Here is a 27,520-nt window from a genome sequence, read left to right as displayed (position 1 = left end):
GGTATGGCTGGAGACCAGACAAGGGGTTTTGATGACAGACAGATTGTTTACTTTGATCTGCTGATTGCATTCCTGGGCTGACAGGAGAAAGGAAATAAACAATAGCAGCTTTTGTAGTGGGTGATTTTCTTTTGAAAAAAAATAGTATTTGGGAAACATCAGACAAAGGAGATAAGTGGCAGTTGCAAGTGTTCCTAAGCCTTTGGTTTGTTCTTTACTGAATGCCTGTGGATCTGTGGGGTTGGAAACTCAAGAGTTAGAAGGGCAGTTGGTGATATGGGTAGTGGACTCGTTTGGCCCTGAGGTCAATTTCAGAAAATCCCAGTAATTAACCACAAAAGTAGCTCAATGTCCTAATATGAAGATGGGGAGGGGGCTGTGGTGAGGGTTAAAGGAGATGATTTCGGTGACACATATTTCTCTTCAGCCTCCCTCACTCCAATGCTGAGATTTTAATTAAGTCCTAATTTTAGGAGGGGTCTCAGCAAATGCATTCCAAAGAGCCCTGCTCCTTCAAAACAGGTCACTCAATAAGATGTAGAAAATATTCGGGGTTTGACATAGATCTAGAATTTAGAAATATATGTCAATTTTGTGTACTATAACTTTCAATATGTTTACTTCCTACTTATTCAGGCCACTTAATGACTGAGCCAAATCCAGAGAGGTTTCTCCAGGAAACAAGATGGACTCGTGGATTCTGGCTGATCTTGGATATTGACACATTATTCAAAGCTCTACTGGTTTGAGGTCATCATATTACTAACAAAAGTGGCAGGCACAAAATGTACTAACCCTACCAAAGCTGCTTGCATAGCTCATGACCACTGGGCACCATCAACAATGAAATCCGCAATAGGGCCATGTTTTCAATTTCTATGAGAGCCGGAACTAAAGAACACAGGCCATGGACAAAACACCCAACTGCAGTAAACACAATTTCTAAAATATTGGAGTACCTTAAAGAACCACTTCACAGCCATAGCCCCAAGCACCGAACACCTGAGGACTCCATGTATTTATGATTTAGGCCCAAATTTTCTGTTGCAATACAGATAGGGGTAATGCTTGGTCCCTAAGAGAAATATAAAATGAAACCAGTGGGATTTTGTGTGGATCAAGGTAGAAAACAACTGGCTTATTGTGAAAAAGAGCAGGATGCCAGGCCTTCCTTGTGAACTTAGAATTGAAGGTAAAGGTGCTTCCATCAGCAAGCAATGCTGACCAGAGCTCAGGGAGGGTGTGGCTGTGCTTGTCCGGAACAGTAGGCATGGGGTCCATAAACAAGGGCTCCACCCCTCCCAGCCTGAGTGCTCTCAAAGCCAAGGGCCAGCAATAGATTGGTTTTGCTAACCATGCAGACATCCCCTTGGTAATATAAATATGCCCTATCAAATTATGGAGGGATGTTGCACACAAATCCTGCACAGAAGTTGGCCGAAGGACCAAAGCTGCCACATCTTTTTGCCATGACAGATGGAGCTACCCAAAGCTGTTTCTGAAAATTCTGTCCCATAAGCCCTATGGCAAATTCATGGGAATGAGCTATCCAGGAAAAAGGCAGACTTCTTACCAAGAAATATTCAAATCATCCCCCAAACCAAGGATGGAGGAGTAAAGACTCCCTAGCCCTTCTGTTCAGGAAGACTCCTCGAGAAACTGTTGCACTGTCTCTTTGCCCAACGCATGTCCCCCCACCACACCATCCCCTCATCTCTCTGCCCCTCCAAGGCTGATCCCCCACCAAGACCCCCGCAGAGAGGACTGCTTGTCAGGATGGGTGTCTGTCACCACAGTGCTTCTCCCAGGGGCAGTGAGTGATGCTGGCAGCTATGAAGCCCTGGCTGGATCCCAGATAGGTAACACAGGCATCAGGAGCAGGTGTGGACGTGCAGACTGGAACTGCCATCTTCTGAGCCCTGGAGAAGACATCTGAGCTCTGGAGAAGACATCGTTGTGATTCATGCAGCCCTCGGTGTCCACAGAGGGCAGAGCCTCCTGTCAGCTTCAGTGACCTCCTCTGACCCCTGGGTCTGGGCCTGGACCCTCTGCTGAAGGGCCACACACAGTGAGCCTGTCCCTGAGATGGAAACAGAGGGGACACATGTGGCTAACAAAATGTTCTGCATTCTTTTGAGTAGATGGATGAGAACATAGAGAAACTGGAGAAGGAAAGAAGGAAGGAAGGAAGGAAGGAAGTGAGGGAGGGAAGGGAAGTTAGGGAGGGAGGGAGGGAGGAAGGGAGGGAGGGAGGGAATACAAGAATTAATGGACGGACTAATGAGCACACAAACCAACTGGTGGGAACCATACAGGAACTCCCTCAAATCAACCAGGGAGTTTGATTTATTTAATACTCTGCACCTGCAACCAAAGTAATAATGATGATAATAAATTCGCCATTGCTTATCAATGGCTTATAAACAATATAGGAGAGTGAAAACTGCTCAGGGACACAGAAAGTGCTTTGAAATGCCTTTAATTCTGCCGGGATGCACAGATCTAGGACTACAGACTGCCACACTATAGAGGAAGAGGGGACTTCTGCTGCAAAAAACCATGGGCTCTGTCACCAGCTTCTCTCCACACAGGTGCTGTTCAGGAGGCTGAACTGGGAAAACCAAGCTCGAACATCTACTATAAAAGTGCAGCGCACCTGAAAAAAAAATTGTAAGACTCGAATTAGAAAATGTAAGCATTGAGAGCATCTAGCATGCAATAGGGAGTCAAGATGTATTAAAACTACAAAAATAAATCAATAAAAAGCAAAAGCAGTCACCCAGGAACCGGGCTTGAAATGTCTAAGGCTCTACCAGGACAAGGGGCACAGGTGGTTTAATCCTCCCACCTGAGCCTGAGGATTTCTGAAGGGATGCCTGGTTGGGCCATCATCTGACCCCTGAAGCATCCTGTCCACTCACAGCCTCCACAGAGCACATGAGGGTGGATGAGCTGCCCCCACCCTGTGTGTTCTGGGGGAGACCATGGGCTTACCAAAGGGATGGCCCTGCCGGTCACCCACCAACTGAACAGCAGCTGCAAACCTACCTCAAAGGGAGGCTGCCCATGAGGCTGGGGGTGGGAGGGTGAGATCAGCCCCACTGATCCTGTAACTCTAATTCAGGGCATTCTCAAACTCCAAGATCCCATGGATCATGCATGGGTCGTGGAAGGATGGTGTCAGAACTCAGACTGACCGGAACACATCCTTACCACACAGGAACTAGAGGGACAGGTTGGGTGACCAGAGAAACTAGAGAGTCCTCCAATCCCCAAGAACATGAGCAAAAGAAGAGTGAGGACCACAGGGAGAACACCGTCTACCTGGATCTTGAGGGTCTCAGGAAGATACAGCTGGGACCCAGAGTGAGGGCTCCATCCAGAGACATAGGCCTTGCGGCATCTGCAGGTGCCTGTGTCCAGCCAGCTGGGCTGTAGGCAGAGGGCTGTCCCTGGCATTGAGGGCCAAGCTCTGTCTATCAAATAAATGCCTGCCTTCTGCCTTCACTAACAGAGCCCTGACACCAGGTGGGAGAGGGCCAGGAATGCTCATTCTGCCCCAGGATCACCCCGGATTCCTTTCCTAAGCCTCCTCCCAAAGGCCTGCCTTGACATTATTTCTTATTCCTGAGAGATTCATGATTTGGGTTCATTTTATTCTCAAACCATTTTCTCTTCTGTGCCTTCTTGCAATGGGCAATTGTCAATGTCTTCATCATGTTTCTTACAAACTGTACGCCCCATCTCCAAGTCCATTAAATATATCCACGTCAGTCTCTGTCAAGAAGAAATTGGAATGAGAAAAACAAAGAGAATCAAACAGAAAAGCTGCCAGAAGAGGTGAATGTTAATATTCATGCAAATAAAGATATACATATCCTGTGCAATCTTTCTTCTCTCTTATTTTTTATTTCAAGTTTTTTGTTTCAAATTTTTCTCTTAATTTTCCATTTTTTTTTTTTTCAAAAACAGATATCCATTCACTATACCTAAAGCATGCACTAGAGTCTTTCCTTTAGTACTCTACTTGACGTCTAATACCTGGCAGTCACATTGACAGGGCAATGAATACACAGGGTGTGGACCATCACATGATTGACTCCTACACAGCAGTGCAGGCAGTGTACTCAGAATGGGACTATCCCTTGGGAGATAGATCTAGACGGTTACCTGGGGTGGGGAATCCTGGGGACTGCAATGTTGTGTCCTTTATGTGAGTGAGGACCACACGAAAGTACTTGAGAATATTAATTGAAGTAAATATTAAGGTTGCTATTCAGTATGTTTATTAGGGTGCTACAAGAAGTTGTTAAAAGTTATGGTCATTTCTGTAAATAGAGGTTCATGAAACTCAGGAAGCACCCAGAGAGAGAGAGAAATCAAATCCAACCAGGAAATCTTCCCAGGCTGAAGCTCACATCTCTCCTGAAAGTTGTTGAGGAAGCAGACAGCCCTTGGGGATAGCAATCCATGCAGGTGACAATGATACCCACTCATGCCCCTACACACTCACATACGCATGCTCCAACACATCAACACACTCACACACACTCATGCCCCAACATGCACCAACAACACGCTCATGCCACAACACACAATACACACACACTCATGCCCCAGAACACTCACACTCATGCCCCAACATACTCACTCACAGTCATGCCCCAACACACACACTCATGCCCCAACACACACCAACACACACACACTCATGTCCCAACAGACAACACACATGCACTCCTGCCCCAACACACACACACACTCATGCTCCAACACACACCAACAACACACTCACACACACTCATGCCCCAACACACTCATGCCCCAACACACACCAACAGCACACTCACACACACTCATGCCCCAACACATACCAATAGCACACACACACTCATGCCCCAACACACTCATGCCCCAACACACACCAATAACACACTCACACACACTTATGCCCCAACACACACACACTCATGCCCCAACACATACCAACACACACACTCATGCCCCAAAACAGCACACACACTCATGCCCCAACACACATCAACACAGATACCCACACTCTGACACCAACACGCTCACATGCTCATGCCCAACAAACACCTACTACACAGTTACACACACACTCATGCCCCAATACACCAACACAAACACACTCTCATGCCCCAACACACCAACTACACACTCACATCTATGACCTGACACACACCAACACACACACTCATGCCCAACACAAGCCAACACGCTCACACCCATGCCCTGTTTGCAGGGGCTACCCTCATTAAGGAAGCAAAATAGAAAGCTGTAGCTCTCCTAATGATACCTTATATTTAAATTATATGCATATTTTCAGAATTTGGAATGCCATTGCTCTTTCCTGCAGACCAAGGATCCACCCAGCCCTGGCCTGGCGCCAGGGAATGCAGGGTTCACGGGGAGAGACAGCAGCTGCTCACCTTACGCTGGCTCCGGTGGACCTGCAGAAACTTGTAGGCAAACTCATCCTCCTGGTCCTCATTGAACTGAAACACAGCATATTCCACAGCACTGGCGAAATCCTTCAAGTTCTTATCGATGTCTACAAATTTGCAGCTGCAGACTTGCGTTCCCAGCACGATGAGCCCCACAAGCAGGGGCACCTTCCACTGCATGGCTGTCTCCAGAGTTGTCACTGGAGGCCGGGAGCGCTCGGTGGAGGGGGAGGTGGCCACTGCCGCTGGTGACATCCTTCCCAGCTCCGACCCCACGCAGCACTGCCCAACAGAGGCCCTGAGTTGCTGAGCCTCCCTTTGACTGGTTCCTCTGTCCAGTGCCTCTCCCCACTCCCCCACAGTGTTCCTCACATTATCTCCAAACAGAAGGCCAGCAGAAGGTCACATAGCCTTGGACCCACAGGCATGCATGCAACACACATGCCCGCACATTTTCAGGGTCACCTCCTCTGGCCCTGGCCCAGCCCTGATAAGACCGGGGTGGAGGTCTCAAGCCCACCTGCCTTGCCTTCACAGGGCTGCATCCCAGGACTGGCAGAGTGATGGGAACGCTTAGGAATAATAATGGGCACTGAGTGCTGAGCAGTTGAGGGAAGAGCCATGTCTGCCTGTGACCCTGGCTGCATGGACCCATGACCTCAGGGAGCCTTGGGAGGGTACGGGAGAAGGGCCAGCTTCAGGGGCTGGGTTCATCCTCTTCACCCTCTCTGGCACCTGCTAGCTGACTTGCCATGTCCCCTTCCTGCCCTGTGGCCTTGCAGCGCTTGCTCTCAGCAGGGGGGCCAGAAAGAAGCCAAGTCCAAGGCTAGAGCCCTGCTAGGATGGGTGTGGAAGGCAACCATGAACATGAGAAAGGGCCAGGGGCTGGAAGAAGCCCTGGGAGCACTGGCCAATGTGTGTTCTCACCCAGATCTGCCTCTTTGTAGTCCCCTGGGCCCACGCCGAGCCACCGTGTCAGACTGCCCTGAGGGGAACTGACCCGAGCTCTATCTGACTCCTCCTGCGGAAGCCTCTGGGAGGTAAACAGGGCCAGGGGATGAGCGGGTTGGGAGGGTATGGAGGTGCCTGCACCGTGTCTGGATGCACCAATGTGCCCAAAGGTGGCCGTGCTGGAGCAATTGACCCTACCTTGGCTGTGTGGTATGTAGAGTGATGATCTCAAAAAATGTCTCAGAGCTTGGGCCACTGCCTTGGGGACCAGTAGTAAGGGCAGGACTGGGGCTGACACAGGAAGAGATGGGACTGTGGCCAGAATGATGGGCACAATTATGACAACCTTCTTGCAGCTTCTCGATGGGAGGAGACAGAGGCTCAGGTGCACTTCCACACAGGACTGACCTGAAAGTGGCTGACAGGTGGGGGCCTGAGGAGCACAGTGGCTCTGTCAGGTTGATCATGCTCAAAGTGTGCCTGAACCCCCATGTGTCCTCCTGCCAGAGAAGCTGCAGCTCCCCGTTCTTGCTCATCTTTGCCTTTCCTGCCAGCAGGCTGATTAAAATGTCTCATTGTTGTCTTCTGAGGTCGGCAGGATCTGTCCTGAGGCCCCTCCTCACTGCTGGTATGGGTTGTGATTGCCTTCTCCAATTCCAGCTCTCCCTGGCCCAGGGTTAGAGATTTTATTAGACCTCCAAAAAATTAACTATTGGATTTCTTGATCCTTTCTGCCAATCTTTGCTTTCTCTTTCACTCACCTATGTCTTTTTGCTATGATTTTCTTCTTTCTTTTTCCCCAGTTCTATTTACAATTCTTTGATTCTTGAGATTGAAGAGAGGTCATCAGTTGCCATCCTGTTCATTCTCTAGCATGTGCATTTCCAGATCTGGAGGTGAACCTCAGGGCATGGCCTCAGCAGCATCTCGTAAGTTTGCTACTCAGGTTTCAATTCCAGTGTTTTAAAAGTACAGTCTAATCTGCATTGGGATTTCTTCTTTAGTCCATGTGTTATTTAGAGGCGTGTAGCTGAATTTTCAAACATTTCTGACTTTAATTTCTACCTAAATTTCACAGAGAACGTATTCTATGCGATTGAAATTCATTAAGAATATGTTCAATTGTGATACATGTTCTATCAGCCGAAAAAATGAATGTTCTCGAGAGGGTGGAGCCAAGATGGCCGAATAGGAACAGCTCCAGTCTATAGCTCCCAGTGTGAGCGACGCAGAAGACGGGTGATTTCTGCATTTCCAACTGAGGTACTGGGTTCATCTCACTGGGGAGTGCCGGACAGTGGGTGCAGGACAGTGGGTGCAGTGCACCGTGTGTGAGCCGAAGCAGGGTGAGGCATCACCTCACCCAGGAAGCACAAGGGGTCAGGGAATTCCCTTTCCTAGTCAAAGAAAGAGGTGACAGACGGCACCTGGAAAATTGGGTCACTCCCACCCTAATACTGTGCTTTTCCAACAGGCTTATCAAATGGCACACCAGGAGATTATATCCTGCACTTTGCTCGGAGGGTCCTATGCCCACGGAGCCTCACTCATTGCTAGCACAGCAGTCTGAGATCAAACTGCAAGGTGGCAGTGAGGCTGGGGGAGGGGCACCAGCCATTGCTCAGGCTTGAGTAGGTAAACAAAGCAGCCAGGAAGCTCGAATTGGGTGGAGCCCACCAGAGCTCAGGGAGGCCTGCCTGCCTCTGTAGGCTCCACCTCTGGGGGCAGGGCACAGACAAACAAAAGACAGCAATAACCTCTGCAGACTTAAATGTCCCTGTCTGACAGCTTTGAAGAGAGTAGTGGTTCTCCCAGCACTCAGCTTGAGATCTGAGAACAGGCAGACTGCCTCCTCAAGTGGGTCCCTGACCCCCAAGTAGCCTAACTGGGAGGCACTCCCCAGTAGGGGAGGACTGACACCTCATATGGCCGGGTACTCCTCTGAGACAAAACTTCCAGAGGAACGATCAGGCAGCAGCATTTGCGGTTCACCAATATCCTCTGCTCTGCAGCCACTGCTGCTGATACCCAGGCAAACAGGGTCTGGAGTGGACCTCCAGTAAACTCCAACAGACCTGCAGCTGAGGGTCCTGACTGTTAGAAGAAAAACTAACAAACAGAAAGGACATCCACACCAAAAACCCAACTGTACGTCACCATCATCAAAGACCAAAGGTAGATAAAACCACAAAGACGGGGAAAAAACAGAGCAGAAAAACTGGAAACTCTAAAAATCAGTGCACCTCTCCTCCTCCAAAGGAACACAGCTCCTCACCAGCAACAGAACAAAGCTGGATGGAGAATGACTTTGATGAGTTGAGAGAGGAAGTCTTCAGAAGATCAAACTACTCCGAGCTAAAGGAGGAAGTTCAAACCAATGGCAAAGAAGTTAAAAACTTTGAAAAAGAATTAGATGAATGGCTGACTAGAATAACCAATGCAGAGAAGTCCTTAAAGGACCTGATGGAGCTGAAAACCAAGGCACAAGAACTACGTGATGAATGCACAAGCCTCGGTAACCGATGCAATCAACTGGAAGAAAGGGTATCAGCGATGGAAGATGAAATGAATGAAATGAAGCATGAAAAGAAGTTTAGAGAAAAAAGAATAAAAAAAAATGAACAAAGCTTCCAAGAAATATGGGACTATGTGAAAAGACCAAATCTATGTCTAATTGGTGTACCTGAAAGTGACTGGGAGAATGGAACCAAGTTGGAAAACACTCTGCAGGATATTATCCAGGAGAACTTCCCCAATCTAGCAAGGCAGGCCAACATTCAAATTCAGGAAATACAGAGAACACCACAAAGATACTGCTCGAGAAGAGCAACTCCAAGACACATAATTCTCAGATTCACCAAAGTTGAAATGAAGGAAAAAATGTTAAGGTCAGCCAGAGACAGAAGTTGGGTTACCCACAAAGGGAAGCCCATCAGACTAACTGCTGATCTCTTGGCAGAAACTCTACAAGCCAGAAGAGAGTGGGGGCCAATATTCAACATTCTTAAAGAAAAGAATTTTCAACCCAGAATTTCATATCCAGCCAAACTAAGCTTCATAAGTGAAGGAGAAATAAAATACTTCACAGACAAGCAAATGCTGAGAGATTTTGTCACCACCAGGCCTGCCCTAAAAGAGCTCCAGAAGGAAGCACTAAACATGGAAAGGAACAACCAGTACCAGCCACTGCAAAAACATGCCAAATTGTAAAGACCATCAAGGCTAGGAAAAAACTGCATCAACTAACTAAAATAACCAGCTAACATCATAATGACAGGATCAAATTCACACATAACAATACTAACCTTAAATGTAAATGGGCTAAATGCTCCAATTAAAAGGAACAGACTGGCAAATTGGATAAAGAGTCAAGACCCAACAGTGTGCTGTATTCAGGAAACCCATCTCACGTTCAGAGACACACATAGGCTCAAAATAAAGGGATGGAGAAAGATCTACGAAGAAAATGGAAAACAAAGAAAGGCAGGGGTTGCAATCCTAGTCTCTGATAAGACAAACTTTAAAACAACAAAGATCAAAAGAGACAAAGAAGGCCATTACATAATGGTAAAGGGATAAATTCAACAAGAAGAACTAACTATCCTAAATATATATGCACCCAATACAGGAGCACCCAGATTCATAAAGCAAGTCCTTAGTGACCTACAAAGTGACTTAGATTCCCACACAATAATAATGGGAGACTTTAACACCCCACTGTCAACATTAGACAGATCAATGAGACAGAAAGCTAACAAGGTACCCAGGAATTGAACTCAGCTCTGCACCAAGCAGACCTAATAGACATCTACAGAACTGTCCACCCCAAATCCACAGAATATACAGTCTTTTCAGCAACACAACACACCTAATCCAAAATTGACCACATAGTTGGAAGTAAAGCTCTCCTCAGCAAATGTAAAAGAACAGAAATTATAACAAACTGTCTCTCAGACCACAGTGCAATCAAACTAGAACTCAGGATTAAGAAACTCACTGAAAACCACTCAACTACATGGAAACTGAACAACCTGCTCCTGAATGACTACTCGGTACATAATGAAATGAAGGCAGAAATAAAGATGTTCTTTGAAACCAACGAGAACAAAGACACAACATACCAGAATCTCTGGGACATACTCAAAGCAGTGTGTAGAGGGAAATTTATAGCACTAAATGCCCACAAGATAAAGCAGGAAAGATCTAAAATTGACACCCTAACACCACAATTAAAAGAACTAGAGAAGCAAGAGCAAACACATTCAAAAGCTAGCAAAAGGCAAGAAATAACGAAGCTCAGAAAAGAAATGAAGGAAATAGAGACACAAAAAACCCTTCAAAAAATCAATGAACCCAGGACCTGGTTTTTTGAAAAGATCAACAAAATTGATAGACTGCTAGCAAGACTAATAAAGAAAAAAAGAGAAAAGAATCAAACAGATGCAATAAAAAAATGACAAAGGGATATCACCACTGATCCCACAGAAATACAAACTGCCATCAGAGAATACTATAAACACCTCTATGTAGGTGGTGTTTATAGAATAAACTAGAAAATCTAGAAGAAATGGATAAATTCCTCAACACATACACTCTCCCAAAACTAAACCAGGAAGAAGTTGAATCTCTGAATAGGCCAATAATAGGCTCTGAAATTGAGGCAATAATTAATAGCCAACCAACCAAAAAAAGTCCAGGACCAGATGGATTCACAGCTGAATTCTACCACAGGTACAAGGAGGAGCTGGTACCATTTCTTCTGAAACTACTCCAATCAATAGAAAAAGAGGGAACCCTACCTAACTCATTTTATGAGGCCAGCATCATCCTGATACCAAAGCCTGGCAGAGACACAACAAAAAAAGAGAATTTTAGAGCAATATCCTTGATGAACATTGATGCAGAAATCCTCAATAAAATACTGGCAAACTGAATGCAGCAACACATCAAAAACCTTATCCACCATGATCAAGTGGGCTTCATCCCTGGGATGCAAGGCTGGTTCAACATATAAAAATCAATAAACGTAAGCCAGCATGTAAACAGAACCAAAGACAAAAACCACATGATTATCTCAATAGATGCAGAAAAGGTCTTTGACAAAATTCAACAACACTTCATGCTAAAAACTCTCAATAAATTAGGTATTGATGGGACGTATCTCAAAATAATAAGAGCTATCTATGACAAACCCATAGCCAATATCATACTGAATGGACAAAAACTGGAAGCATTCCCTTTGAAAACTGGCACAAGACAGGGATGCCTTCTCTCACCACTCCTATTCAACATAGTTTTGGAAGTTCTGGCCAGGGCGATCAGGCAGAAGAAGGAAATAAAGGGCATTCAATTAGGAAAAGAGGAAGTCAAACTGTCCCTGTTTGCAGATGACATGATTGTATATCTAGAAAACCCCATCGTCTCAGCTCAAAATCTCCTTAAGTGGATAAGCAACTTCAGCAAAGTCTCAGGATACAAAATCAATGTACAAAAATCACAAGCATTCTTATACACCAATAACAGACAAACAGAGAGCCAAATCATGAGTGAACTCCCATTCACAATTGCTACAAAGAGAATAAAATACCTAGGAATCCAACTTACAAGGGATGTGAAGGACCTCTTCAAGGAGAACTACAAACCACTGCTCAATGAAATAAAAGAGCATAAAAAGAAATGGAAGAACATTCCATGCTCATGGGTAGGAAGAGTCAATATCGTGAAAATGGCCATACTGCCCAAGGTAATTTATAGATTCAATGCCATCCCCATGAAGCTACCAATGACTTTCTTCACAGAATTGGAAAAAACTACTTTAAAGTTCATATGGAACCAAAAAAGGGCCCACATTGCCAAGTCAATCCTAAGCCAAAAGAACAAAGCTGGAGGCATCACACTACCTGACTTCAAACCATACTACAAGGCTACAGTAACCAAAACAGCATGGTACTAGTACCAAAACAGAGATATAGAACAATGGAACAGAACAGAGTCCTCAGAAATAATGCTGCATATCTACAACTATCTGATCTTTGACAAACCTGACAAAAACAAGAAATGGGGAAAAGATTCCCTATTTAATAAATGGTGCTGGGAAAACTTGCTAGCCGTATGTAGAAAGCTGAAACTGGATCCCTTCCTTACACCTTATACAAAAATTAACTCAAGATGGATTAAAGACTTAAATGTTAGACCTAAAACCATCAAAACCCAGAAGAAAACCTAGGCAATACCATTCAGGACATAGGCATGGGCAAGGACTCGTGTCTGAAACACCAAAAGCAATGGCAACAAAAGCCAAAATTGACAAATGGGATCTAATTAAACTAAAGAGCTTCTGCACAGCAAAAGAAACCACCATCAGATTGAACAGGCAACCTACAGAATGGGAGAAAATTTTTGCAACCTACTCATCTGACAAAGGGCTAATATCCAGAATCTACAATGAACTCAAACAAATTTACAAGAAAAAAACAAACAACCCCATCAAAAAGTGGGCAAAGGATATGAACAGACACTTCTCAAGAGAAGACATTTATGCAGCCAAAAAACACATGAAAAAATGCTCACCATCACTGGCCATCAGAGAAATGCAAATCAAAACCACAATGAGATACCATCTCATACCAGTTAGAATGGCGATCATTAAAAAGTCAGGAAACAACAGGTGCTGGAGAGGGTGTGGAGAAATAGGAACACTTTTACACTGTTGGTGGGACTGTAAACTAGTTCAACCATTGTGGAAGTTGGTGTGGCAATTCCTCAGGGATCTAGAACTAGAAATACCGTTTGACCCAGCCATCCCATTACTGGGTACATACCCAAAGGATTATAAATCATGCTGTTATAAAGACACATGCACACGTATGTTTATTGTGGCACTATTCACAATAGCAAAGACTTGGAACCAACCCAAATGTCCAACAATGATAGACTAGATTAAGAAAATGTGGCACATATACACCATGGAATACTATGCAGCAGTAAAAAATGATGAGTTCATGTCTTTGTAGGGACATGGATGAAGCTGGAAACCATCATTCTCAGCAAACTATTGCAAGGACAAAATACCAAACAGCGCATGTTCTCACTCATGGGTGGGAATTGAACAATGAGAACACACGGACACAGGAAGGGGAACATCACACACTGGGGCCTGTTGTGGGATGGGGGGAGGGGGGAGGGATAACATTAAGAGATATACCTAATGCTAAATGACGAGTTAATGGGTGCAGCACACCAACATGGCACATGTATGTATATATAACAAACCTGCACATTGTGCACCTGTACCCTAAAACTTAAAGTATAATAATAACAATAATAATAATAATAATAATGTTCTCCAGTTGTTGGGTGATATTCTATATAACAAAAGATCAAATATGTTTAGTGAGCTCTTAAATTTTTTGAGCCTCTTCTGAGTTTTACCTGGTAGATTCTGTCGGTTCCTTTTTTTTTTTTTTTTTTTTTTTTTTTTTTCTTGAGACGGAGTCTCGCTCTGTCGCCCAGGCTGGAGTGCAGTGGCGCGATCTCGGCTCACTGCAAGCTCCGCCTCCCGGGTTCACGCCATTCTCCTGCCTCAGCCTCCCGAGTAGCTGGGACTACAGGCGCCCGCTACCACGCCCGGCTAATTTTTTGTATTTTTAGTAGAGACGGGGTTTCACCGTGTTAGCCAGGATGGTCTCGATCTCCTGACCTCGTGATCCGCCCGCCTCGGCCTCCCAAAGTGCTGGGATTACAGGCGTGAGCCACCGCGCCCGGCCCTGTCGGTTCTTAAGAGAGGTGCCTGAAACTTTCCCATGAGGGTGATGGTGCTGCTAGTTTTTCTTCTAGCCCTGGCATGTGTCGCTTTATATATTTTTAGGCTGTGTTAAGAGGGGGCACCACAGATAGAACTGTTGTAACTTCAATAATTGAGCAAAACTGTGCCCTTTAGTTCTCAAAAGGCCATGTTTCTAATTTCATAAAACCAGCAGAGAGAGAGGCCACAGTCAGAATTGGTCATGCCTATTTTCACTAAGGTGTCCAACTAGAGGCTCATGAGAATCATCGGAGGAAACATTCAAATAACCCAGCATCTGAGTCCAAATGCTAGAGTGTGTTATGAACACTGAAAGCCGTCTGGTGCACTTAAGTGCATCTGACCTCAAATGATAACTTTAAATTGAAAAAGAGCAGGACACCAGGCATTCCTTGTGAACTGGGTAAAGGTGCTGCCATCAGTGAGCAATGCTGACCAGAACCCACTGTGCTTGCCTAGAACAGTGGGCATGAGGTCCATCAACAAGGGCTCCATCCCTTGCCCCTTGCAGCCTGAGGGCTCTCAAAGCCAAGGGCCAGCAATAGATTGGTTTTGCTGACCACACAGACACACTCTTGGTAATATAAATATGCCCTCTCAAATTCTGAGGGGATGTTACAAATCCTGCACACAGGTGGGTCAAATGACCAAAGCTGCCTCATCTTTTTACCGTGACAGATGGAGCTTCCCAGAGCTGTTTCTGAAAATTCTGTCCCATTAGCCCTTATGGCAAATTCATGGGAATGAGCCAGACAGGAAAAACGCAGACTTCTTACCAAGAAATATTCAAATCAAAGTCCCTAAAAACCTAGGATAGAGGAGGAAAGACTCTCCAGCACTTCAGATCTGAAAGACTCTTCCAGAGGGCTTTGCATTGCCTTTCTGGCCCACCCATGAACCCCCTCCCCCTAGATCCTCATCTCTCTGCCTCTCCAAGGTTGCTCCCTGACCAAGACCCCAGCAGAGAGGCTTGCTCATCAGGATGGGTGTCTGTCACCACGGTGCCTCTCCCAGGGGCAGTGAGTAGTGCCGACAGACATGAAGGCCGAGCTGAGTCCCAGCTGGGGAACATATGCACCAGATGGGTCATGGGGGACATGGGGACTGGAGATGTCATTCTCTGAGCTGTCATCTGAACACTAAAGAAAACATCCTTGTCATTCATGCAGCCCTCAGTGTCCACAAAGGGCAGAGCCTCCTGTCAGCTTCAGTGACCTTCTCTGATCCCTAGGCCTGCGCCTGGCCCTTCTGCAGAAGAGCCACCCTCTGTGAGCCTGTTCCTGAGATGGAAACAGAAGGGTCATGTGTGGTTAAAAAAATTGTCTGCATTCCTTTTGAGTAGATGGATGATGGCATAGAGAAATGGAAGGATGAATGAATGAATCAGTGCATGAATGAAGGAACTGATTGGATGGATGGATGGATGGATGGGTGGATGGATGGATGGATGGGTGGATGGATGAGTACACCAACCAACTGGTGGGGGGCTCCTACATGAACTGCCTCAAATCAACTGGGGAGTTTGGTTTATTCAACAGTCTGCACCTGCAGCCAAGGTAACAATGATAATGAATTCTCCCTTGCTTATCACTGCCAGCAACATCCATGACAAATAAATAATAGGAAAGAGTACAAAACTGTTCACAGACCCAGAAGGAGCTAAGATGTCTTTAATTCTGCTAGTGCAGCATAGGCCTAGAACTACAAACTTTCATACTCTAGAGGAAGAGAGGACTTCTGCTGCAAAAAATCAGGGGCTCTGCCACCACCTGTTTCCACATTACAGGTGATGTTTAGGAGTTGAACTGGGAAAACCAAGGTCGGGCATCCATTGCAAATGTGCAGTATACCTGAAAAAAATAAGTATAACATATAAATTAGAAAAATGTAATGCACTGAGAGCATTTAGCATGTAGTAGGGGGTCAAGATGTATTAAAAACTACAAAAAATGAAAAACAAAAACAGTCATCCAGAAACAGGGCTTGAAATGCCCAAGCCTCCACCAGGACAAGGGGCACAGGTGGCTGAATGCTCTCACCTGAGCCTGGGGATTCCTGAAAGCATGCCTGATTGGGCCATCACCTGACCCCTGAAGCATCCTGTCCACTCATAATCTCCCTAGCACACATGATTCTGGATGAACGGCTCCCACCCTGTGTGTTCTAGGGGAGAGAATGAACTTCCCAAGGGATGGTCCCTCTGGGCACCCACCAACTGAGCACAGCAGTTGACAGCAAGACTGCAGGTGGAAGGGTGAGACCAGCCCTGCTGCTCCTGTAACTCTGATTCAGAGCATCCTCAACCTCTGAGCTCACATGGGTCATGTATGGGTCATGGGAGGATGGTGTCAGAACTCAGACTGACTAGGACACATCCTTACCACACAGGAACTAGAGTGACAGGTTGAGTGACCAGAGAAACTAGACAGTCCTGCAATCCCCAAGAACAAAATAAGAGTGAGGACTGCATGGAGAACATCATCTACCTGGATCTCGAGGGTCTCAGGAAGGTACTGGCCTGGGGAGCAAAGTGAGGGCTTGGTCCAGGGACAAAGGCCATGTAGAATCTGCAGGTGCCTGCTATGTCCAGCCAGCCATGCTGTAGGCAGAGGGATCTCCCTGGCACTGAGGCCAGGCTTTGTCTGCTTACATGCCAGCCTTCTGCCTTCACTGAGGGAGCCCTGACACCAGGTGGGAGAGGGCTCAGGGACCCTCATTCTGCCCCAGGATCACCTCTGATGACCTTTCTAAGCCTCCTCCCAAAGGCCCACCTTGATATTACTATCCATTCCTGAGAGATTCATGATGCTTTGGGGTTGATTTTATTCTCAAACCTTTTTCTCTGCTGAGCCTTCTTGCAATGGGCAATTGTCAATGTCTTCATCATATTTTTTACAAATTGTGAGGCCCATCTCCAAATCTGTTAAAAATATCATTGTCTGAACTCAAACAAATTTACAAGAAAAAAACAAACAACCCCATCAAAAAGTGGGCGAAGGACATGAACAGACACTTCTCAAAAGAAGACATTTATGCTGCCAAAAAACACATGAAAAAATGCTCACCATCACTGGCCATCAGAGAAATGCAAATCAAAACCACAATGAGATACCATCTCACACTAGTTAGAATGGCAATCATTCAAAAGTCAGGAAACAACAGGTGCTGGAGAGGATGTGGAGAAATAGGAACACTTTTACACTGTTGGTGGGACTGTAAACTAGTTCAACCATTGTGGAAGTCAGTGTGGCGATTCCTCAGGGATCTAGAACTAGAAATACCATTTGACCCAGCCATCCCATTACTGGTTATATACCCAAAGGACTATAAATCATGCTGTTATAAAGACACATGCACACGTATGTTTATTGTGGCATTATTCACAATAGCAAAGACTTGGAACCAACCCGAATGTCCAACAATGATAGACTGGATTACGAAAATGTGGCACATATACACCATGGAATACTATGCAGCCATAAAAAATGACGAGTTCATGTCCTTTGTAGGGACATGGATGAAATTGGAAATCATCATTCTCAGGAAACTATTGCAAGAACAAAAAACCAAACACCGCATATTCTCACTCACAGGTGGGAATCGAACAATGAGAACACATGGACACAGGAAGGGGAACATCACACTCTGGGGTCTGTTGTGGGGTGGGGGGAGGGGGGAGGGATAGCATTGGGAGATATACCTAATGCTAGATGACGAGTTAGTGGGTGCAGCGCACCAGCATGGCACATGTATACATATGTAACTAACCTGCACATTGTGCACATGTACCCTAAAACTTAAAGTATAATAATAATTTAAAAAAAGAAAAAAAAATCATTGTCCACGTCTGTCAAGAAGAATTATACAAACAGTTGCTAAGTGTTTTCTTTTCATGAATTTTTTAAAAAGGCAGAGAAACAACTAGGAAAGTGGATAAAAGGCTGCCATGTGCATGTCATATAAATAGGCCTAGATAGGGCCATGTACAATCTCTCTGCAGGTCAATAGAAGAGAGTCCACTAAGTGTGCTTCAGATACACACTGGAATCTTCCCAATGACTAATACCTGACAGACAAATTGACAGAGTGATAAACATATAGGGTGTGACACACTCACACAATCAAATCCTGCGCAGCAGTGAACCTGCGCATGCCACAGCCACACCTAACAATACACTGCCTCTGCCTTACACCTGAGCCTCAGCCACACACAGAGGGCTCACACTGGGTGGTTCCTTTTACACAGAGTGAGAAATGGGCGAGACTAATGCCTGGGATTAAAAACTAGGTCAGCAGGACTCCTTGCAGGTTAGAATCTAGATGGGATCACAGAGGGGGCTCTGGGGGATGGCACTGTTCTGCTTCATGTGAGTGCTAATTGCTCGTAACCATCTACCTTGCCAGTGTTCATCGAGGTGAATACAGAGCTGCACCATGCTGTTGTGCATGTTTCTTAGGCTTCTATAAGAAATGATTAAAAGTTATTTTCATTTCTTTACGTAGAAGTCCACGAAACTCAGGAAGCACCCAAATGTAGAGAGAAAATGAATCCAGACCGGAAGTCTGGGCAGGCTGGGGCACAGGTCTTACTGGACAGCCTAGAAATTGTCGAGAAACTTGACCCAGTCAAGGGCTCAGCAATCCATGCTGGGGATGAGATGATACCCAACTATGCCCTGGAACAAACTAACAACCACACTTATGCCCCTATACACACAACACACTCACATTCATGACCAACACACACAACACACTCACACTCATGCCCCTATACACACAACACACTCACACTCATACCCAACACACACTCACACATGCATGCCCAACACATGCCAGAAACATGCACTCATGCCCAACATACACCAACATACACTCACGCACAACACACACCAACACACTCACACTCATACCCAACACACACACACCACACTCACACTCAAGCCCAACACACACCAACACACTCACATTCATGCCCCTATACACATAACACACTCACACTCATGCCCAACACACACTCACACACACATGCCCAACACACGCCAAAAACATGCACTCATGCCCAACATACACCAACAACATACACTCATGCCCAACACACTCACATACTCATGCCCTGACAGACACCAACACACTCACACTCATGCCTGACACAAACCAACACATTCATACTCATGCCTGACACACACCAACATACACTCATGCCCAACCCTCAACACACTCACACACTCATGCCCCAACACACCAACACACTCACACTCATTCCTTGATACACACCAACAGCACACTCATGTTTTTACATATATCAATAACACACTCACATACTCATACTCCCATACACACCAAGAACACTCACATATGCCCTGCCCCTCCTTGCATTCTCCCCTTTTGGGCTGGCATGAAGCCCCCACCCCGGGCACTGTGGCTGGGCAGCAGCATAACTCCCCTGTGCCCAGGGCTCCTGCAGCCTCCCAGGGTCCAGGGATGGGGATGCAACCCAAGGAAGGGGCAGATGGCCAAGGAAAGGGGCAAAGATCAGGAAGGCTGTGTGCCCTCCGCAGGAGGAAGGACCCTTGAGCCCGATCTTCAGAAATGTGGTGCAGACATGGGACCCCCTCCCACGTCACCCCCTGCTGCCATCACCCCGGGCTCTGAGCTATTCAGTCGGTGAAGAGAGTTCTGGGAGTGGACAAAATGACTGCCACTCACCTTCTGCTGGGCTCGCTGGACCTCCAGCAACCTGTGGGTGTACTCTTCCATATTGTCCTCATTGAACTGAGCCACAGCAAGCTCCATTGATGCCACAAAATACTGATGTCTACGAATTCTTTTTGAATGATCCAGATGCAGGTGCTCAGCACAATAAGTGTCACAAGCAGGGGCACCTTCCACCACATGGCTATCCTCAGCGTACACACCGGGGGCCAGGGGCACTCAGGTGGAGGAGTGGTGGCAGCTGCTGCTGATGACTCCCTTCTCAGCTCTGGGTCCCACACAGCCCTGTCCACCAGGGGCCCTGAGCTGTTGAGTACCTCCCTTTGAGCAGTGCCTTGTCCAGTGCCTCTCTCCACAACCCCGCAGAGTCCCTCCGTTATCTCCAAACAAGGCAGAGCAGGAGGTCACATAACTTTGGACCTGCAGGCATGCATGCAACATGCCTGCTGCCTACCTTTTCAGGGAAGCCTCCTCCAGCTGCAGCCCAGCCCTGAGAAGACCCGGTGGAGACCTCGAGCCCACCTGGCTTGCCCTCACGTAGTGCAGGTAAGGCTCACCAGGGAAAAAGAAATCTCTGAGACCTCTGGTGAGCCAATTCCTGAAGAGCAGAAGCAGTTGCTAAGCCTGCCCATGACTGGGCTGGAGCCCACATCGCCAGCTAGGCCCAGGAGAGCACAAAGTGTGTGGCCAGTGGGGCTCTGAAGGGTGCAAGGGAGATGTCTATAAGAGTCCATTTTCCCTGCTGCCAGACCTTCCTCCACCAGAAGGTGCAACTGGCTTCATCCTCCCAGGCTGATTATTAGTTTTCCTTCATTTCAAAACCAGTTGTAATTTCCACTATGACATTTTTTTAAATCTGTGGGCTATTATAGCTGTATTGTTTAATTTCCAAATGTAGTTGATTTTCTAGTTATCTTTTCTCTCATCGACTTCTAACTCAAGTCCACTATAGTCAGTCAGAGAACACCATTTCATTATCTCCCTTCTTTGAAATTTTTGAGTTATTATTTGTCTAGAATAACCAATATTCTATTAATATATGCAGTTGAAAAGAATACGTATTCTGCATTTTATAGATGTAGAGTTAGATATTTATATACATCAGTAAGTCTATTCTGTTGAAATTTTCTATATATTTACCCTTTTTTCTTTCTTTCTTTCTTTTTTTTTTTTTTCTGAGGCAGAGTCTCACTCTGTCACCTAGGCTAGAGTACAGTAGCACGATCTCAGCTCACTGCAACCTCTGCCTCCTGGGTTTAAGCAATTCTCATGCCTCAGCCTCCCGAGCAGCTTGGATTACAGACATGTACCACCACGCTTTTGGATTTATAGTAGAGACAGGGTTTCACCATGTTGGCCAGGCTGGTCTCAAACTCCTGGCCTCAGGTAATCCGCCCACTTCAACCTCCCAAAGTGCTGGGATTACAGGCATAAGCCACTGTGCCTGGCCATATTTACTCTTTTTACTTTGTCTTGTTTTATTGAGTTTGGTTTGGTTTGGTTTTGGTTTAGGTTTTGGTCGCCTTTTCTGCGAGTTACTGAGGGGTATGTTAAAATTTCTCATGATGATTATGATTGTGAATTTGTCTATTTCTTTCTGACAATTTTTGCTTGATTTATTTTCAGACTATGTCATCCAGTGCTTATACAAGTAGAATTGTTACACTTTCTTGGTGGCTGACCATTTTATCATTATATAATGTACCAGTTTATGCTGAGTAATGCCTCTTGCTCTGAAGTCTGATGTCAGAGACACCAAAACATCTAGCATTGTTTTGATTCTTATTTACTTGAATATCTTTATTCATACTTTTATTCTAATATGGTATCTTAATTAATATGTGCCTTTATAACCACCAAATAGTTTTTTAAATCAGTCTAAGATTCTTATTTGGAAAGTTGTTCCATTTACATTACTCATATTATTAGTTACTAATGACTAATATTACCATATGTTTGGTTTCAAATCTACCATATTGCTATTTGTTTTCTACTCATTTCATTTGTCCCTGTTTCTTGTTTTATTCAATTTCTTCTCCTCAGTGGCTTTTAGTTAACCTCCCCTTTTGTCTTTTCTTTTTTTTGAGATGGAGTTTCACTCTGTCACCCAGGCTGGAGTGCAGTGGTGCAATCTCAGCTCACTGCAGCCTTCTGGGTTCAAGCAATTCTCATGCCTCAGCCTCCCGAGCAGCTGGGACTACAGATGTGAGCCACTCTGTCCAGCTAATTTTGTATTTTTAGTAGCAATGGGGTTTCACTATGTAGATTAAGCTGGTCTTGAACTCCTGGCCTCAAGTGATCCAGCTGCCTAGGCCACCCAAAGTGCTGGGATTACAGGAGTGAGCCACTGCACCCAGCCAAGTTATCTCTTCTTTACCTCTTCTTTTAGTGTAACTATAGTGATTGTAATGAGTATCATTGACTTAACTGAGTTACCATAAATTAGTACCTTTACCACTCTCTGATTTGCAAATGGATAAAAGCAAAGGCAGCTTTGTCATCATGAGCTACTTCTCGCAGGAGTCAGGATCCACATCTGCAGACTATACAAAGACAAACAACAGAGATTAAAAGCACAATCATCATTGAAATCACAGAACTTCCAAGTGTTTTTATCCATTTTCAGCTCCTTTAAGCACTCCAGCTCCTGGCATTAAGGTCAGGTGTGCCTGGAATGCTTTAAATATTTGTTCTTTTAATTTTAAATCCTTATGTTAAGCTCCTAGAGTGGGCCATATCATTTGAGGTTGAGGTGCCACTATACTGCCATGGTTCCAGATAATAGGAACTCTTGCTGTACTTCTTATTATATCTACCATCTGACTGTTTTGTTCAGATCAGCTGAACATAGTGTGACAGTGGCACAGACTGAGAGGTGCAATTTAAGCTAAACATCGCCTTAGGGGACCAATTAATAATGATTCCATAGGAATCGTTGTTCAGTACCTCTGCCTGTTCTGCAATGCAATCTTCCTAAACAAGTACGTTCATTTTTTCTTTTTTCTTTTTTTTTTTTAATTATACTTTAAGTTTTAGGGTACATGTGCACATTGTGCAGGTTAGTTACATATGTATACATGTGCCATGCTGGTGCACTGCACCCACTAACTCGTCATCTAGCATTAGGTATATCATTTTTTCTAACTGGTTCCATTCCTGTTTACAAATAGGTTTTTGAGGGCGGTATGCCTCAATTATAGGGGCAGATTTATTATGGTAAATACTGAGATCAGAAAGCATGTGTAACTGTGTCATAAAGTGATTGCATCCAGGAATTATTGCCAGCCAAGATTGATAAATATACCCAATAATTGTTCTCTGTGTCAGCCCTTACTGAAGGAATACTCATGGCAGTGGTGATAACCGCTATCATAGCTACCATAAAATTACTCGTTGTGACTGGTTGTCCCACTTTCCTCAGGTTTTCTTCCACCATCTGTGACAGCTTCTTGATCTGTCCCCAGATGGGTGGCTGTGTTTGACAGGTGTTGCTTGTGACAGTTGGAGTCCTCCTCAGAGTCAGTCTTGACATGGCTGCAACTGGGGGGTCCTCAGGATCCTCCCAGAGTCTCTTCCTCAGCTTCTGGCTCATGATAAGGTTTCAGGTGTCTTGATAGTATCCAAATTGGCTGTTGATTTTGGCCTGGAGAAATACAAGCATAACCTCTACCCCAAGTTATTATTTTACCTATTTCCCAACTTTTTGTTATCGGATCTCTCCACCAAATCAGTTGTTCTATTTCTGTCTTTGCAGCTGGTTTCTGTAGATGCTGTTCAGCTGCTGATAACATCTGGCCTTTGGGCAGGCTCAAAAAATTTAAAGTCAATAATGCTAGATTCAGTTGTATCTGCAGTGTCCCATATTCTCTGTCTCTCCCTTTCTGCTTTTGCAGCTGCTGTTTTAGGGAGAGATTCATTTTTTCCACTATGGCTTGTCCTTGAGAATGGTATGGGATACCGGTAATGTGTTTAATATTCCATATAGAGAAAAATGTAGCTAGAGTTTGGCTAGTATAGCCTGGGGCATTATCTGTTTTAATAGAAGCTGGAATGCCCATCACCACAAAACACTGCAAAAGGTGATGTTTCACACAGGCAGAAGACTCTCCTTTTTGGCATGCAGCCCAGACAAAGTGAGAAAAGGTGTCCACACATACATGTACATAAGCTAGTCTCCCAAACGAGGGAACATGTGTGACATCCATTTGCCAAATAGAGTTAGGTTCCAGTCCTCGAGGATTAACTCCTGTAAAAGATGAGGAATGTACCATTTGGCAAGTTGGGCATCGCTGGATAATAGCTTTAGCTTCTTTCCAGGTAATGCTGTATCTGCGTTTGAGACCAGAGGCATTAACATGGGTTGAATTATGAAAGTGTCTAGCATTAGATATTGCAGTAGCAACTAGGTGATCAGCCATTTGATTCCCTTCAGTCAAAGGTCCTGGAAGAGGTGTATGAGCCCTAATGTGAGTGATGTAAAAAGGGTGCATTCTACTCCTAACTGCTGTTTGCAATTGGGTAAATAAAGTCATCAGTTGTTCATCTGTATGAAATCATAACTGAGCATTTTCAATTAACTGTGTGGAGTGAACCACATATGAAGAATCAGAAATCACATTAATAGGCATATCAAAAGCAGTCAATAACTCAATTACAGCTACAAGCTCCACTTTTTGAGCTTAAGTATAGGGCATCTGAAAAACTTTACTTTTTGAGCCAGAATAAGAAGCTTTACCATTACTAGACCCATCTGTAAAAACATTCTCAGCACCTTCAATTGGCTTAAATTTCATTACTTTAGGGAGAATCCAATTAGTTAATTTCAAAAACTGAAACAGCTTCGTTTTAGGAAAATGATTATTGAGAATACCCACAAAGTCAGCTAAATGGATTTGCCAGGTAAGACTATTTATAAAAGCTTACTGTATTTGTGCCTTTGTGAGAGGGACAATAATTTTTCCAGGATCATATCCATGTAATTTAACAATCTGAGTTCTCCCAATCCCTATCATAGTAGCGATTTGATCTAAATAAGGATTTAGAGTCCATGAATTAGTATGTGGAAGAAAAAGCCACTCTACTAAGTCCTGTTCTTGGACAATAACACCATTAGGTGAATGCTGAGATGAAAAAAATTAGCAAATCTAGAGTCTTCTCTGGATCTATTCTATTTGAGCCTTATGGACTTGCTTTTCAGTCAGCTGTAACTTGACCTCAGCCTCCTTTAATTGCTGAGGGCTAGTTAAGACTAGGATTTCCTCTAAGGATAGAAAACAGATTACTCATGGCATAGGTAGGAATGCCTAGAGCAGGTCATATCCAATTAATATCCCTTAGTAATTTTTGAAAGTCATTTAATGTTTTTAGTTGATCCCTATGTATGGTTACTTTCTGTGACACAATGGTAGTGTCATTTACTAAGGTCCCCAAGTAGAAGTAAGGAGTAGTAGTCTGAATTTTATCAGGAGCTATAATTAAACCAGCATGAGAAATCAAATTTTGCAAGTGATCATAACATTGGAGTAATATTTCTCGAGTGGGGGCTGCACAAAGTATATCATCCATATAGTGAATAATGTAACACTGTGAAAATTTTTTACAAGTAGGTTCAATTGCTTGCCCCACATACATCTGGCAAATTGTTGGACTGTTTGACATGCCCTGTGGCAACACTTTCCAGTGATAACGCTTAGCAGGCTGCAGGTTGTTTACTGCAGGAATCATAAATGCAAACTGTTCACAGTCTTGCTCAGCTAAAGGGATAATAAAGAAACAGTCTTTTAAATCTATGACTATTAAAGGCCAATTTTTTGGAATTATAGCAGGAGAAGGCAATCCTGGCTGTAATGCTCCCATAGGTTGTATAACTGAACTGATGGTTCTTAACTCAGTTAACATTCTCCATTTACCTGTTTTTTTCTTAATTACAAACACTGGAGAATTCCAAGGGGAAAATGTTGGAGCTATGTGCCCATTTTCTAATTGTTCAGTAACTAATTTCTCTAAAGCCTCCCGTTTCTCTTTACTTAGCAGCCATTGTTCTATCCAAATTGGCTTATCTGTTAACCATTTTAAAGGTATAAGTTCTGGAGGCTTAACAATGGCCACCATAAAAAATTATTTCCTAATCTTTGGCAGGAACTTTGTTTTTCTGCTTGAAGTGGTTCTTTCAAACTTTGCAAATTTTTTTCTAGTCCCATACCAGGGATATACCCTATTTCATGAATTGTATGTTGACTTTGAGGGCTATATAATTGTTCTGGAATTAGAACTTGTGCTCCCCATTGTTGTAATAAATCTCTTCCCCATAAATTTATAGGTACAGAAGTTATCATTGGTTGAATAGTCCTAGGTTGTCCATTGGGCCCCTCACAATGCAAAATATACTACTTTGATATACTTCAGCAGCTTTACCAACTCCAACTATGTTAAATTGAGCAGGTTGAATTGGCCACGTGGACGGCCAGTGCTGTAGAGCAATGATTGAAATGTCCACTCCTGTATCTAGCAAACCTTTAAATTTCTTTCCTTGAATAGTTATTTCACAGGTAGGACGTTAATCAGTAATTTGATTTACCCAATAAGCTGCTTTGCCTTGTTTGTTTGTGCTTCCAAATCCTCTTGTTTGTTTAATTTCACTTTTTCCCATTCCTACATATGGCACAATCAGGAGCTGTGCTATGTGCTTTCCTGGGTCTGCTTTCCAGGGAAGAGAAGTAGATATAACAATTTGAATTTCCCCATTGTAATCTGAATCAATGACTCCTGTATGTATTTGTATCCCTTTTAAACTTACACTAGACCTTCCTAAAAGTAATCTTATTGTCCCTGCTGGCAAGGGTCCACAGACTCCTGTTGGGACCTTCTGCAGGAGTTCCCCAGGCAGAAGGCTCACAGCTTTTGTGCAGCATAAATCTACTGTGGCACTACCAGCTGTGGCAGGGGACAGACATTTTACAGGGGTGAGGGAATGGCCTGTGCTGGAAATGCCCCAGTTTAGAACAGGGCCCGGGACGGGCCCCTCATTGCATTTCCCGAAATCAAGTTCCCTTCTTTATCAAACTTAGAGTGACACTGACTAGCCCAATGATTTCCTTTTTTTACATTTTGGACATATTACAGGCTTAACAGTTTTCTTTTTTCCCCTATCTGGCAACCTAACTTGCTGATTTTTTTCTACATTTTTTTTTAGCATGACCATGCTTCCCACAGTTAAAATAAGCTCCAGGAAATGGAGTATTTCCTTTATCCACTCTTAGTCCTGCCATTGCCTTTGCCAACAAGGTAGCTTTATGCAGATTACCTCTGATACCATCACAGGCCTTGATATAATCAACTAAATGTGCCTTCCCTCTGATAGGCTGCAGAGAAGCCTGGCAATCGGGATTAGCATTGTCAAAAGCTAATAACTTCAACACTATATCCTGAGCAGCCAAATCTGCAATCATCTTTTTAAGAGACTCCTGTAACCGAGCTATAAAATCAACATATGCTTCCCTTGTCCCTGTTTTATAGCACTAAAGGAAGGGTATTGTTCTCCACCTGAAGTGATTTTTTCCCAATCTCCAATGCACACTCCCCTAAG

At 44.4% G+C, this 27,520-nt stretch overlaps 1 protein-coding gene and 1 long non-coding RNA gene across 2 annotated transcripts in view; one reads left to right on the top strand and one right to left on the bottom strand.

Annotated features, from left to right (window-relative positions):
• LOC129394859 (uncharacterized) overlaps window positions 1-4,834 on the top strand; it is a 41,031-nt gene extending 36,197 nt beyond the window's left edge. The window contains exon 3 of the long non-coding RNA XR_008622245.1: window positions 637-4,834. This is a non-coding gene — a long non-coding RNA (uncharacterized LOC129394859). The remainder of the gene's footprint in view (window positions 1-636) is intronic.
• LOC100977212 (cystatin-12-like) lies at window positions 2,303-5,782 on the bottom strand. Its single transcript, XM_008954736.5, has 3 exons — window positions 5,454-5,782; window positions 3,667-3,777; window positions 2,303-2,656 (listed from the first exon to the last, which is right to left on the bottom strand). The coding sequence occupies exons 1-3, from the start codon at window positions 5,721-5,723 to the stop codon at window positions 2,570-2,572; spliced, it is 468 nt and encodes a 155-aa protein (XP_008952984.2). The 5' UTR covers window positions 5,724-5,782; the 3' UTR covers window positions 2,303-2,569.
• Between the last annotated feature and the right edge of the window lie 21,738 nt (window positions 5,783-27,520).

This window comes from Pan paniscus, chromosome 21 (genome assembly GCF_029289425.2).
Source record: "Pan paniscus chromosome 21, NHGRI_mPanPan1-v2.0_pri, whole genome shotgun sequence".
In the NCBI taxonomy this organism is placed as follows: domain Eukaryota; kingdom Metazoa; phylum Chordata; class Mammalia; order Primates; family Hominidae; genus Pan; species Pan paniscus.
This window is presented reverse-complemented; position numbering and strand designations above follow the sequence as displayed.